Consider the following 12,867-nt stretch of genomic DNA (forward strand, 5'->3'; position numbering starts at 1 on the left):
AAACACCTCTAAAACAAGAAAATATTTCATTTTGTAATACTAGTAACATGACTACTGGACCTGATATCAGATGCAGGATGCATTATCCAGTTATAATACAGTAATACATAAATTATTTCTTACTCATTCTGCCAGTAAACAGCTGGTAGCTCAACATAATGGCGAACAGATGACTCTCGGATCTCTTTTTCAACTCTGATGTCAACTAAAACACGAAAGTGTGCCCACAGAAGATCTTCCCAGGACTGACAAACTTCAACCAAGGTAGAGAGATGGCCACATAATGCAGCAAATGTTGCCCGTGCAAAAACTGGCATACGTTTATCCTCTGCCATTTTCCAGGCCATCAGTTTCCATATGTCTCTGAAAATACCAACATTATTCACATTATTTTGGGGAAGTAACATTTTCTTTAGTGTGCTATTTAAAGGGCATTCACTCTTATATCACTGAGAATTAGTCTGGACTTTAAAGGTCAATGAACTCTTTATAATTATGAATAGCTAAACATTTCCTAAAATTAAACTGGACAAAGGTAAAAATGGCTACAGCTGACAATGTTTATAACCTACAAATAAAGTTACACTACCTTCAAAAGCAAGAGATGAAGAAGAATAAGTTAGATTGTTATGAAATTTTAATAAATAAATAAAACAGCTGTAATAAGGACGATGGTACGAAATTCAGTCTCAATAAAGAGTAATGAGTCATGTATACATGGCAATGATAGGAAAAACAATAATTTCATACACAAAAATGCTTCTTGACACATTTTATACACATCATTGTGTCAGAATACTAAAGCAAAGTACTTACATACCTCAGGGTCCACTAAAACATATGAAAAGATGCAACTAAGCAATATTCAACACAGATGATACTTATGAATCAACAAACCATCTGCCAGATCATACTTTATTTGGATATATAATTACCTGTTGGGATTTCCTTCTACTGGCAATTTATCAACTTCATCAATTCCACTGGCTGTCTCATAATTGGGGTCATGATGCAAGCGCCAACCTTCAAGAGCTGCTGCCCGCCACTCTTGCCCAGTATGCATACACAACAGCTGAGCTTGCTGTAAATGTCCACAACGAATCTGCACAAATACTTCTTTTACTAGACGAGCCTCATCTTCCTGCAGAAAAACAGATATATACATATATAGTTAGCATCAGTACAAAATGGTAAAATCCTAGCAACTGTAATACAACACAAAAATTAATACTAACCATTCTACGAAAACACAACAAATGAGCTCTCACTGTAGCCTAGCATGCATCCAATATGTAACTAAACTGCAGCAATATGAATATTCAGTAACTACCTGCAGTTTCTGGCAATTTCCCTTATAACCATCATAGTGACCTTATATTTGAGGAGTACCGTCTTTTACACCCCCCCCCCCCCAAAAAAAAATAATAATGGACTGACATCAGGTGAATGGAGAAGCCATGAAATCAAATCTCATCTAATCATCCACAAATCTAGAAACCAGGCATTCAATGAGTGCCACAGAGTATTAAAAAAATGTATGGGTGAGCCATCTTTCTGGAAGATGATAATAGGAAATAAAACCAAAGAGCAGAAAAGCATAATTTTCTAGCATGCCCAAATACATACAACTGTTTTCCTTTTCTGTGATAAGAACTAGACCCATTACTTCTGTGCTTAGCAGACAACACACATTCAGCTTAGCGGTACATCTCTAATGTTCTAGGTATTTGGTGTTGTCTTCATATCTGAAGTTGCATTTTAGTTGGATGAAGGTTTATTTTAATGATACTTCACTGCATTCACATTATGGGATGGGATTAACAATTAAGACAAACCACATCAATGTCATGAAGGGGCTTTCCTTCCCTAAGGGGTGCATCTGGGTCCAGCTTGGGTACTATGGGTCGGCTACTCCCATAAGGTATATTACTCGACTTGTTCTGAAAGAAAACAACAGTGCATTCATGAATGCTGTAAGGTTGACACAACCTGCAAAACAGACTCAAAACTCCGAGGTTTAACAAACAACTGCAGAATTCTCACACATAGTTTTTGATTGTGTCATGCCTTAAGCCATAAAAACAGATGTCAGTATGAGAAAATGGTTACACCATTATACTAACAAACCTCACATCTTGTGTTGAATTTTCTGCAACAGTGCATTTTATTATGCATAATATTTGCACTGATACAAAAATGTATCAAAACCAAAAACTATCCTGAATGAATGTACCAGCATTATGAAACCATGACACGAAATTAAATAATCCTGATGTTGTCACCTACAGTTAACCCCCAGGAACTACTGCATTCACTGCTAAGATAAAATAGATACATAACTCTGTAAGCAAACTTCATCTGTTGGCCTGCGATAACATTTCACAGCCAACAAAGTAGCCAAAGTTACCTGCAAGCATTTGAAGTTATCAAAGAATGCCTATGTATTGACAATTTTTTGAAAACAGTAATTTGTTGTACAGGGAACAAATCCCCACCTATACACCATTATCAACAGTTTAGTGTGGTAAATGCTATCATCAAACATTGAAACTATGGTATTATTCTGTCTTAAAATACAAGTACAGCACAAATATGTGGAGGTCAGCGTTCTGCTGAAACTACAATGCTTGAAAAACACACAATTTTAAGTGAAATGACAATTCATAAACTGAAGAAAATGAAATGGAAATTTTTGTCACTTTGAAAATAAATAATATACACACATTCAGTACCCTACTTCAAAGAAAACACAACCTGCATCTATTACAAACATCAACTGGTTAATGCTGTTCAGGAAATAATCTGCGTACTCTGAGAATTATATAAAACCACAAACACAATGTTGGCAAAATTCAGAGTTACTGAATGTGTAAACAGATGGTACATATAGTTACCACTTTAGTGTAAGGGGATATGATTATCCATACAGTTAAGTTGCGTAATGTTTTTTTCCCAATAATACCTGCAACTGATGAAGTGTATTTTCCCAAGCAACAGTTTTGTCTGTGAAATGTTGAAGGCACGCTTCTTCTCGAGACTGGTCAGATGCATTCTGCTCCAACCAATCAATTACCAGCTGACACTGCAACAAATAATCTTATTACAAATCAGTTTAATAGGGTACAAAAGCAACTACATCTCTTGGCTACAACCTTATAAACAGAAGAAGATAAACTGCAAGACATACAAGAACCATATTTATTTAAGTGGAGCAGTAATATCACATCAAAAGTGGACAAACACGAGCATTCCAGAATCATAAAATGATGGCCACATTTTTAATCCAATTATTCCTGCCATAATGTTACAGCACTCATACCGTAAGTGTGAAGTCCAATGCTATGGAGAAGGCCTGTCTGGACACGGTGGCAAAAAGAAAAGTTCCTGCTAATGCTAAACATCATAGTCAAGTAGTTATCATTCCTGTCTCATATTCAAAATATCCCAGGTTCAAATGTTGTTCCACAGATGAGTTATCCTGAGATTTTTTTTGTGGTTTTCCTCAGTAAAAGTAATGTTTGTCTTGGTACATGCCATACAGGCGCTTGGGGTGAGTGTAGGTATAGCTCCTCTCTTTCTCGGCCTCGGCACTAGATCGGGGTGAGTGGTCAGCATCACGCCCCGGCCGGCTTTACCCCCAGGAAAGTAGCCCAGTACCCATTGTAGAGGAGGCTGGGTGGGCCCCAGAACCGGTCTGGACGCAGAGGCTAGAGGAAAAATCCTCTGCCCCCGTCGGGGATCGAACCCTGGTCGTCCAGCCTGTAGCTAGTCACTATACTGACTGAGCTATCCCGGCTCATGGTTTTCCTCAATGCCTTCAGGCAAATGCTTGTATAGCACCTTAAATCAGGCCATGGACCACTTCCTTCCATATCCTATACAACCCATCATTCATTAATAATCCAAACATTCAACATTTTTAGCCTGAGCTACTGACACCATAGTTAAATAAATCACAAGTAAATGAACCATGTCAAGTGGTCTTGTATATGGTTACTACGAGACCAAGAGGCTTCACTGACAAGACCACATAGAGACACAACTCACAAGACCACAATCAAAATACATGGATACACAGACATGGTTGTGGATATTTGTGTAGTGCATACTCAGAAATTGCGCATGGATGGGACAAGAGGTGTGCACCGGGTATTGGTTGGGAAGCCTGAGGGGAAGAGACCACTGGGGAGACCTAGACGTAGATGGGAGGATAATCTCAGGCGGGATCTATGGGAGATAGGAGTTGAAGGAGACTGGATTTTGTTGGCCCAGGACAGGGTCCGGTGGAGGGCTTTGGTTAATTCGGTGATGAACCTTCAGGTTCGGTAAGCCATCTAGTTAGTTAGTTAGTTATACTCAGAAATTCAAGGTAATACAATCTGAAACATGGGTCCACAATCCCACTTCAAATGTTGACAACTGATTGCTCGTCTTTACCATATTTGATAACAGTAAACTCACCTCTCTTGTGATATTATCATTCTTGTACAGCTGTTGCATTATTTCCTTTTCACTCTGTTGTCTCAGTGGTATATCCATTGCCTCGTCATCCATTTGCTTACAGCCATCTGCTGATAACAAGTGAGTACTAATACGATTCTGGTAGAGGCAGTACACTAAGCGCCACGTGTTTCGCTCATTCTCCAGCCATTCCTCACGCTGCCAACATAATTAATTCGTTAAACACTAATATGACTATTATCTCTCTTAACTCAAATTAACCAACTAACCAACTATCTATCTTGCACTTTAGTAATTAATACCATAAAGCAAAGTCCTTCTTGAGAAGTTAATAGCTACTCATTTTACCCTGTGTTCTAGAATTAATAGCACAGGAAGAACTTTCAACAAAATAACACAGAAACATAACTGTTCATACAACCAGCAGATCAAATAATCCACTAGAACTCTGGACATAATCATAATATAAATTATTCTTCTTTATTATGCCGTCTCCTTTACAGGAGGTTGGCGACATATTATGAACAGGATCCTTCCATCCTTTTCTCGAAATGGGACCTGTTCATATATGTTTTTTAGGTAGGTGATACAGAAGTGGTTTGCCATTGCCTTCTTCTGTGTGTATGGAGTATGGGATGCCACGGAGAAACCGGGGAAGCCCCGGAGGAAAGCTCCGTGTTGCCTAGACTACGGCTTTGCCAACACAAGTTATAAATCCGGGCACCGCCGGGAATTGAACCCAGGACTACAAGGCAATAATATAAATACAGCCAATAAATATAAAATTGCTTGAATGAAAACTGGTAATGGATGAACATGACACAATTAAAAATACTGAGCAATGCATATTAACATAAAATGGTAATACATTTAATTACCCATGAAAACCTGTTTTAAAAAAGACTACATTTCTATATTAAATAAACAATACAATTTTTTGCCATCACAATACATGTAAATTTTATTTAAACACTTTTGAACAAGCACAACATTTAAAATTATAAAAACTTGTAATTCGTTTCTTAAAACTTAGAAGTAAGAAGAATGAGGATCAACCTTCTCTCAGGCATGTTGTGTTGGAAGTATGATTTACTTCCTTGTATTTTTTAATATTCTTTTACTAAACAAAAGAAAGTTCCTTCTGTTTGAAAGTTAACAATTCTACAGCAGTTTCAGTTTTTTCCATTAAGAGGTATGATAAGCAGTTAAGGGATACAATATTGTGTTTACTTCTGAAGAAAGCTAAAAAAGAATGTAAAACACAAAATTACAAAAACACATACATGTGACAATGGTACAAATTTCTGAGAAACCTTCCTCTCCATGTCTCTCAGTAGATCCAGTCTATCAGAACAGGTCTGGATGAAGTCAGCCACCGTATCAAACACCTGCTGTTCAGTGCCATGGGACTGCAATGACTCCAGAAATTCCACATACAGCTTGTCTGCAACTAAAAAAATTAAACATTAATCTTTCACATCAACATTAAGGGAATAAAAAGACTGAGATGCATGAGCATTTTATTAATTATGCATTCAGCAGGTCAAGATTAAAACCTTTCTCCCCAAAAATCATAGCAAACTCAAAATAGTTCTTCAAAATTCACCGTATTAATGACTGTAACAATCTAAAAAAAAGAAGTTTGAAAACATAAATCTTAAATTATGCCCATACACACACTGTGGTTTATTTGATAGATCTTTAGAAAAGAATGCCCATGTTATGAACTTTCAAAATGAATGGTGTCATCTGCAGAAAGTCAAATTTTCCACTCACATTCTCAAATGATGAGATGGTTAATGGTAAAAGGATATGCAAGGAAGTGGTCATGACCCAATTTAAAGTAGCAACAGTTGTCAGGAGGGACTGAGTAAAACCACAAAAACCTTAGAACAGCTGGTCTCTGGAGCAAGACATCAACCCAGGACCTCCAGTGTAACATCTATACTAATTACTATAGTTTCACCAACAGTAAAACGTATAATATAAAATGTTCTTTAGCATAACAGTGCATTCACATCCACACAAATTATCCTTAACACAACTGGACACATATGGTAATTACAAAGACCGCATTTGGAAAATATGCCAAACTGAAGTCTAGCCGGCATAAAGCAATATTTTATGAAATGCATATAGATAACATAAAATGCCTTTTGCCTTAGTACTGTTATGAAATATGAAAAGTTAAATATGTACTCACCATTTTTCCATGGCTCTTGTTCTGTAAGTAATGCACCTGTTGTAGAGTCATGTAGCAATTTATTCAGCTCATTTGGTCCAACAGTGACAGACAAATCATGAACATTATGAAGAAACTTACTGGCACCTGTTGTAGAGTCATGTAGCAATTTATTCAGCTCATCTGGTCCAACAGTGACAGACAAATCATGAACATTATGAAGCAACTTACTGGTAGCTTCTCTAGGACCATAACGATCAGAGCCTAAAGGAAGAAAATTAAAAATCCAGCTGTAATTTCAAGGTAGCAAAGGTAATTTTGCAACTGCATGATTATTTATGACCATGTGAGATTAAACAGAGGTTAAAACAGCATCATCTCAGTTCCTGCTACTGCATCCTGCTCAAATCAATTCAAACCTTTCCACACCAATACAACCCATTTCCAAGTTTGAGAGCAAATATATTAGCAATGGCAAGCAAGAAAACATTCCTGCACATGTAAATATGGTATCAACTTTCTATAATATATATATTATTCTATTCTCTAACCAACAAAATTAAAAGTTTATTTCTTGAGACTCAGGTTTACAAAAATACAAACTATTACTATGCTCCAAATACAACAAAATCCTATCAACCACTTGAAGCAAGATCATCTAAATAACAAAACAATTCAGTCCCCCCCCCCATTTTGTACTACTAACAAAAATTGTGTTAAACTGGGTGCAGAGTATGAGAATAAAACAACTTTAGTAGAAAAACTAAATTTCTTGGCCTACAAACCGACAGTAACTTTCAGTGGAAAACACATATTCAATACATACATACTCCATAGAATTTCCCTCAAACAAAAATTATCAGCAATTATATATACATGTAAGCAACAGTGGGAAATAACCTTTACTAATATACTAACCTCTTTTTCGAGTGCCTAGGACTCTACTCTGTGGGGAATTCCTGGACACACGAAGCAAACTTTTACCCGTGAAAGCTTCATCCAAGAGACGAACCGACTTTTCAAGATCTGCATCTGGAATTCTCTTGGCTACTGAACTGGAAATCCTTGGTGAAAATTCCATTTTCAGTTGCAGAGTTCATGGGCCAGTTATTCGATATACGATTAATTGGAAAAAGTAGTTACATGTTCTCAGTACTCATAATTTTCTTAGGTAAGGCAATGCAACACTCACAAAAAATAAGTAACTCTATATTAATACAACGGGACAATGCAAGGAAACCTCTGTATTCTAATACAATCTACCATGTATTCAACATACACTTGCAAACCAACAAACCGCCACAGCCACAGGAAGTAACGAATCAATGATGGTATACGTCTGATGTTCTGTGGTGCAGGAATATAGCATCCAGACCGCTGCTTACCCAACATAATACTGAGCACAGAAGAACAAAGTTGGAATGTCTTTCAGAATTATAAATAATGAAACAATATTGCCACTTTTTGTATTGTCTGAATGTGGGTACTTTATATGACTACAGTCTGAAGTTCTGATCGTAACAACAGATCACTTAAAAGTTATTTTGTCATCCTGAAAATTTTGTAATTCCTGACTTTTGTTGTTGTTGTTTGCTAGAAAGTCATATATTCATATGCGTGGCCTCGTTTCGTGAGATCTGAGAAATGGAATTCTTCTTATTTCAGCTTAATGAATATTCCAGTGTGTAATGTATTAAGGCATAACGAATGGGTGTTGTATAACCAAGAGCTTCATAATTTACACTCTTCACTAAATAATATTAGGGTATTCAGATGGTAGGACCATTTGGGAACCCCAGGCATGATGGGAGAGTAATAGTAACACGAATCTTAAAGAAGTATGATGTGAGAGAGGACTGCACCATTTGGTACTGAATAGTGTCCAGTAGTCAACTCTTGTGAATACGGTAATGAGCCTTAGGTTTCCATAAAATGCGGGGAATTTGACTGTCTAAAAGATTATTAGCTGCTCCGTAGAGTTCGAATTAGGATTACGTCTTACCTGTTATGATTTTTATTTTCTCTGTTCCAAACAAATTCTGCAGGTTGTTTTCCAAGACGGTTTGTTGTAAATTTTATAATTTTAAATGTGTCCTCTCTATAGTTGTTAGTAATAATTGGCAGTGGTTTACTAGGTTTGTTGTTGTTGTTATTATTATTTGGCTATTTTATTCATCCTATAGTCAGCATGTGAGATGTTGAGCGAATAATTCCAGTCACAGGCAACAATTTCGAGATTTAGGAACCTGAAAACCAGCCATGCCACCAGCGTTATAGGGATGATGCAAGCCTGTTTAACGATGTAGGGGTGATGAATTTCTAATGTTTACAAGTAAGTCGTAATTTATCTATTGTATATAATGGGTGGATTTATTTGTAACTTATCTCTACTTTATGTGAACCCTTTGTTTGTATTTTTGTGACATTTATATAATAGTATGACTTGTATTTGTATAACATGTATTGTATTATTATGACTTATTCTACATCCTATTGTCATCTGACTAACTTATGGATCCATGGAATGTAATAAAGATGTATGATACAAATTAGAACAGCCTGCGCGAAATAGCAGTCTACATGCAAGTATAGGGATGTGCAGGTACTGTAGTGCAACAGGCTGAAAGGCGCCAGTGATATAATCAGCTGAGGACGATTGCATCACTCTCTCAGCTGTTTCCGTATCATGCACTCAGCTGTGAGGGGTTATGCTGATCCCCGAGGTCCCTGATCTGGAATGATCCGGTAAAGAATGCAACCTCCTAACCTCTGAACCTGAGATTGCAGCAGGATAGCAGAAGTTCATGGATTCCACTTCAACTTTAGTTTTTGATTTTGCATTAAGCCTACATAGTGTTCACTGTATCGTGGGTATCAGGCATAATTTTCTATTTATCCGATGTGATGTCTGCCGAAGGACTGTCGAGCTGCAGAGATACAAAATTGGAACATGTTCATTCACTAGAAAAATGCCTTGTTATTCAAGGCACAGCTCAACATATAAGAATATCGTAAATTACCGCTGATATAAATGTAAAAATAAAAATGACATTTTTTCTTCTGTACTTCCAGCGTTAAGAATGTAGTTTGTTGTCTTATGGACTTGTACGTACAAAGACAAAATTGCCACGCTTGTTTTCTGTAAATAGGCTGCAATGTAGTTACATTTCGTCAAAAGATAAAAGCGAAGTATTTCATAATTTACTAATATGGACGGAAGTTATACATTTTGCTTCACCCTTTAAGGCATCTAATTAATATTTAAACGTTTTTCGTGACGCCGTGTGGATTTGTATCCCTGAAAATGGGGGCAATATGCTCCTTCGAAGCGCTAGTATCCACCTACAAGTTCTCACAGCGTCACAACTCAGAGAACCGTCATGGACATCATTTCATAAGAACCACAAACATCACAGTGCGTCATTACAATGATCAATTGGTTAATACTGTTTAGGGAAATCGTTTATTCTGAGAATCTTAAGAAACCCATTAATATATTCAGTGGGCAAAATGCAGTCATTTAATATTAAAGTAGGTGGTACATATAAATTATGATTGTGTTTTAAAGAGTTAATACAGATTAGATCACGTTGATTTTTGTTAACTATGCGTTTCATACGATTCTCAGTGTAAACAGCGATTATTTTATTAAACATAATGAACCAAAAGATCTTTGTAATGGAGGAGTTGTGTACTTTCCTTGCAGTATGGACTGAATTCTTAAATATTATTTAAATGACTTTCTGCTTCAAGGGGTTAAATTGAATTTAATGTACTCAGTGTGAAGTTTCCGTCACTAATTAGTAAGCATAATTATAGACATAAATATAAATTATTCTAGGAAATGGAATGAGAATTTAAAAGATTGCTCAAACAAAAGTAGAGTCAGTATCTCAGTAAAGACTGATTTTATTTAAAAAAGCTGTTGAGAATCTATTTGCAACAATAAGTTAGAAACAGCTTTTATAAATTATCACGGCGTTTCAATAACTGCCCACGTTCATAAACCTTGCGGACCGTGAATCGATAAGCTAGGGTGAATATGACCCCCGGTCTGAATGAAGACAAAATCCCCTGGTGTAAATGCTCTGTGATAGCCCTGAACAAATAGCACATTATCATACCTTCGCTTTCGGTCGTAAGCAACGGCCTTAATTTGTAAATTATTGTTTTTCGCTGAAATACTGGATCTGGAAGGAAATGGATCTAAGTACTACGGCAGGTAGTGACGTAGTGAAATTTACTGATATATAGACTGGAAGTTGCAGTCTCATACGTGGGTCAACCGTATTTCAAAGGCCGCGACTTGACCTTATTTTGTATATATTTTAACCTTAGGTGCTGTGTTGTCAACATCGACGTCAGAATTCCGCGATACATACGTCACACCAAACACAAATTATTGGTTAACACATTGCATCAGCCGCAAGTGCAATTACCGAAACTTAGAGAACAGAGAAATATGGCAATTCATTTTATTTTGCAAAAAATCTTACCGTCGATCGCCAATGTTCAAGACGTCTCAACTGAATGGTAAGATGGCGTCCCGAATACGATGTTACGTATTAATTTGCTTATCACGTACATAAATGTATTAAAATATTTCACAGTATCTCTGTCCTATCTTTAATGATAGGTATTTTAAAACAGTTAATAAAATTGTTAATTAGGTAATGATAATGTTTGTTATTACGAATACTTGTATAGCAATTGAAAGGATACATTAGAATATTAACTGACTCAAATATGTATACGACATAGCATTCATGTCTATTATTTTAGACCACTTAAAGAGAACCACCTGAAGATGACCTATTAAGGCCGAAACGTGTAGTGGTATTTTAATAAACATTGAGACCATAATCATAAAATTTGTTCTGTAGACGGACTGTCAACCTAACAGTTAAAAATTAATTGTTATTTTCTCTGATATGTGTCCAATTAAAAGGACTCGAGTAACAGTTGACCTCTTAATGTGGGATAAGCATCGATGTTACAAAGTTATAGGTAAGACTAGCAGAGCGCCCACAGTGTTACTGCGGAAATATTCGACAAATGGCCGAAAGTTTGTCACAAGCCTGATCGTTCAACACGCTTAGTTGAATATCACAGGGAAAAATTTTCATCCCTAAACATAACATCTGCACCGGAACTCGAACCCATCTTCTACGGGAGTTGAACCCAGGACAGATTTTCGGGGGTGTGACCTCTGTTCCTGTAACTTTGGTCTTGGCGTAGTCCATATTCAGCTTCCTAGCTACAGAGACCCGTGACACTTTTTCAGAATTTCGATCTCTCTAAAATGTCTTTCGGGTTCCAAGGTATAAGCATGGCAAGCTTTGGGGGCAAACTGGCTACCGTTCTCGAGCTGTAAGCATACATACCCACGACTCAAATTTTATGTATAAGATAATAGTTTTTCAGTGTTTTGTATGGTTGAGAAACCAATTAAATCATTCAATGCGAGAATCACTTTTATTTTGTTTGATTTTCTCTATAGCATGGTATCCTTGGACGGGATAAGAACAAAATATGTTTATAATTCGTTATGGTTAATTCTTTATAACAAACATTATCACTTGTCACGACAAGTTTATCATTCAGGGAGTTAAACGTATTCCACGTCAGGCGATTGGGATGTTTCATCATTTTCTCATTTCGTAATGTGATATATAATATTTCTTATATTCAAAACTTTTCATGTGTTGCTATGGGAACGCAGCTTATGAATCAATATCTTTCGGAGCTCGGTTCATGGGAGGTCTGCATCGGCAGTCATTCCTGACGTCATATCTTAGCCGCTAATTGTAACGACTATCGTCAACAGATGTTGTATCTCCCGAAGTGAGGCAAGAGGCCAAAACACTTGCCTCGCCTGATAAATGCATGCACAAACTGTGGTTCGCAACAGTTTACTGTGAATGGACATTCCGTTGGTGGTAAATTCCCTCTGACTGTGGAAATTACAAAATGGAGATACAAGAGAGCAGATTAATAACATACATATGAATAAGAATTGAGCTTTGATTTTGCTCATTTCCTGCAAAGAACACACAAACCAATAGTTTGTGCGCTAGATTTGAATAAGTTCCGCATGAAAAATGTAACTAGCGTCCAATTTGTTTTTCAGCGTGGAAATGGTATAGCAAACTGTTGGCCCAGCCATTGTAAAGGCTTACAATAAAATCAACTGCCTAAATGTTCCACGATCACAGAAATAATAA

General features: G+C 36.7%; 1 protein-coding gene across 1 annotated transcript in view; it reads right to left on the reverse strand.

Moving 5' to 3' along the window:
• Positions 1-8,049, reverse strand: part of Nup107 (nuclear pore complex protein Nup107) — a 16,742-nt gene extending 8,693 nt beyond the window's left edge. The window contains exons 1-8 of the mRNA XM_022067200.2: positions 7,562-8,049; positions 6,665-6,907; positions 5,745-5,911; positions 4,462-4,659; positions 2,963-3,082; positions 1,836-1,940; positions 936-1,141; positions 124-363 (exon numbers count right to left, since the gene is read on the reverse strand). Coding sequence (XP_021922892.2) covers positions 124-363; positions 936-1,141; positions 1,836-1,940; positions 2,963-3,082; positions 4,462-4,659; positions 5,745-5,911; positions 6,665-6,907; positions 7,562-7,724 — 1,442 coding nt within the window. The 5' untranslated portion in view covers positions 7,725-8,049. The remainder of the gene's footprint in view (positions 1-123; positions 364-935; positions 1,142-1,835; positions 1,941-2,962; positions 3,083-4,461; positions 4,660-5,744; positions 5,912-6,664; positions 6,908-7,561) is intronic.
• Positions 8,050-12,867: the final 4,818 nt, after the last annotated feature.

The sequence above is a fragment of the Zootermopsis nevadensis genome, unplaced genomic scaffold, assembly GCF_977971745.1.
Source record: "Zootermopsis nevadensis isolate Lab colony 2312 unplaced genomic scaffold, Znev_1.0 Znev_ptg000020l, whole genome shotgun sequence".
NCBI lineage: Eukaryota > Metazoa > Arthropoda > Insecta > Blattodea > Termopsidae > Zootermopsis > Zootermopsis nevadensis.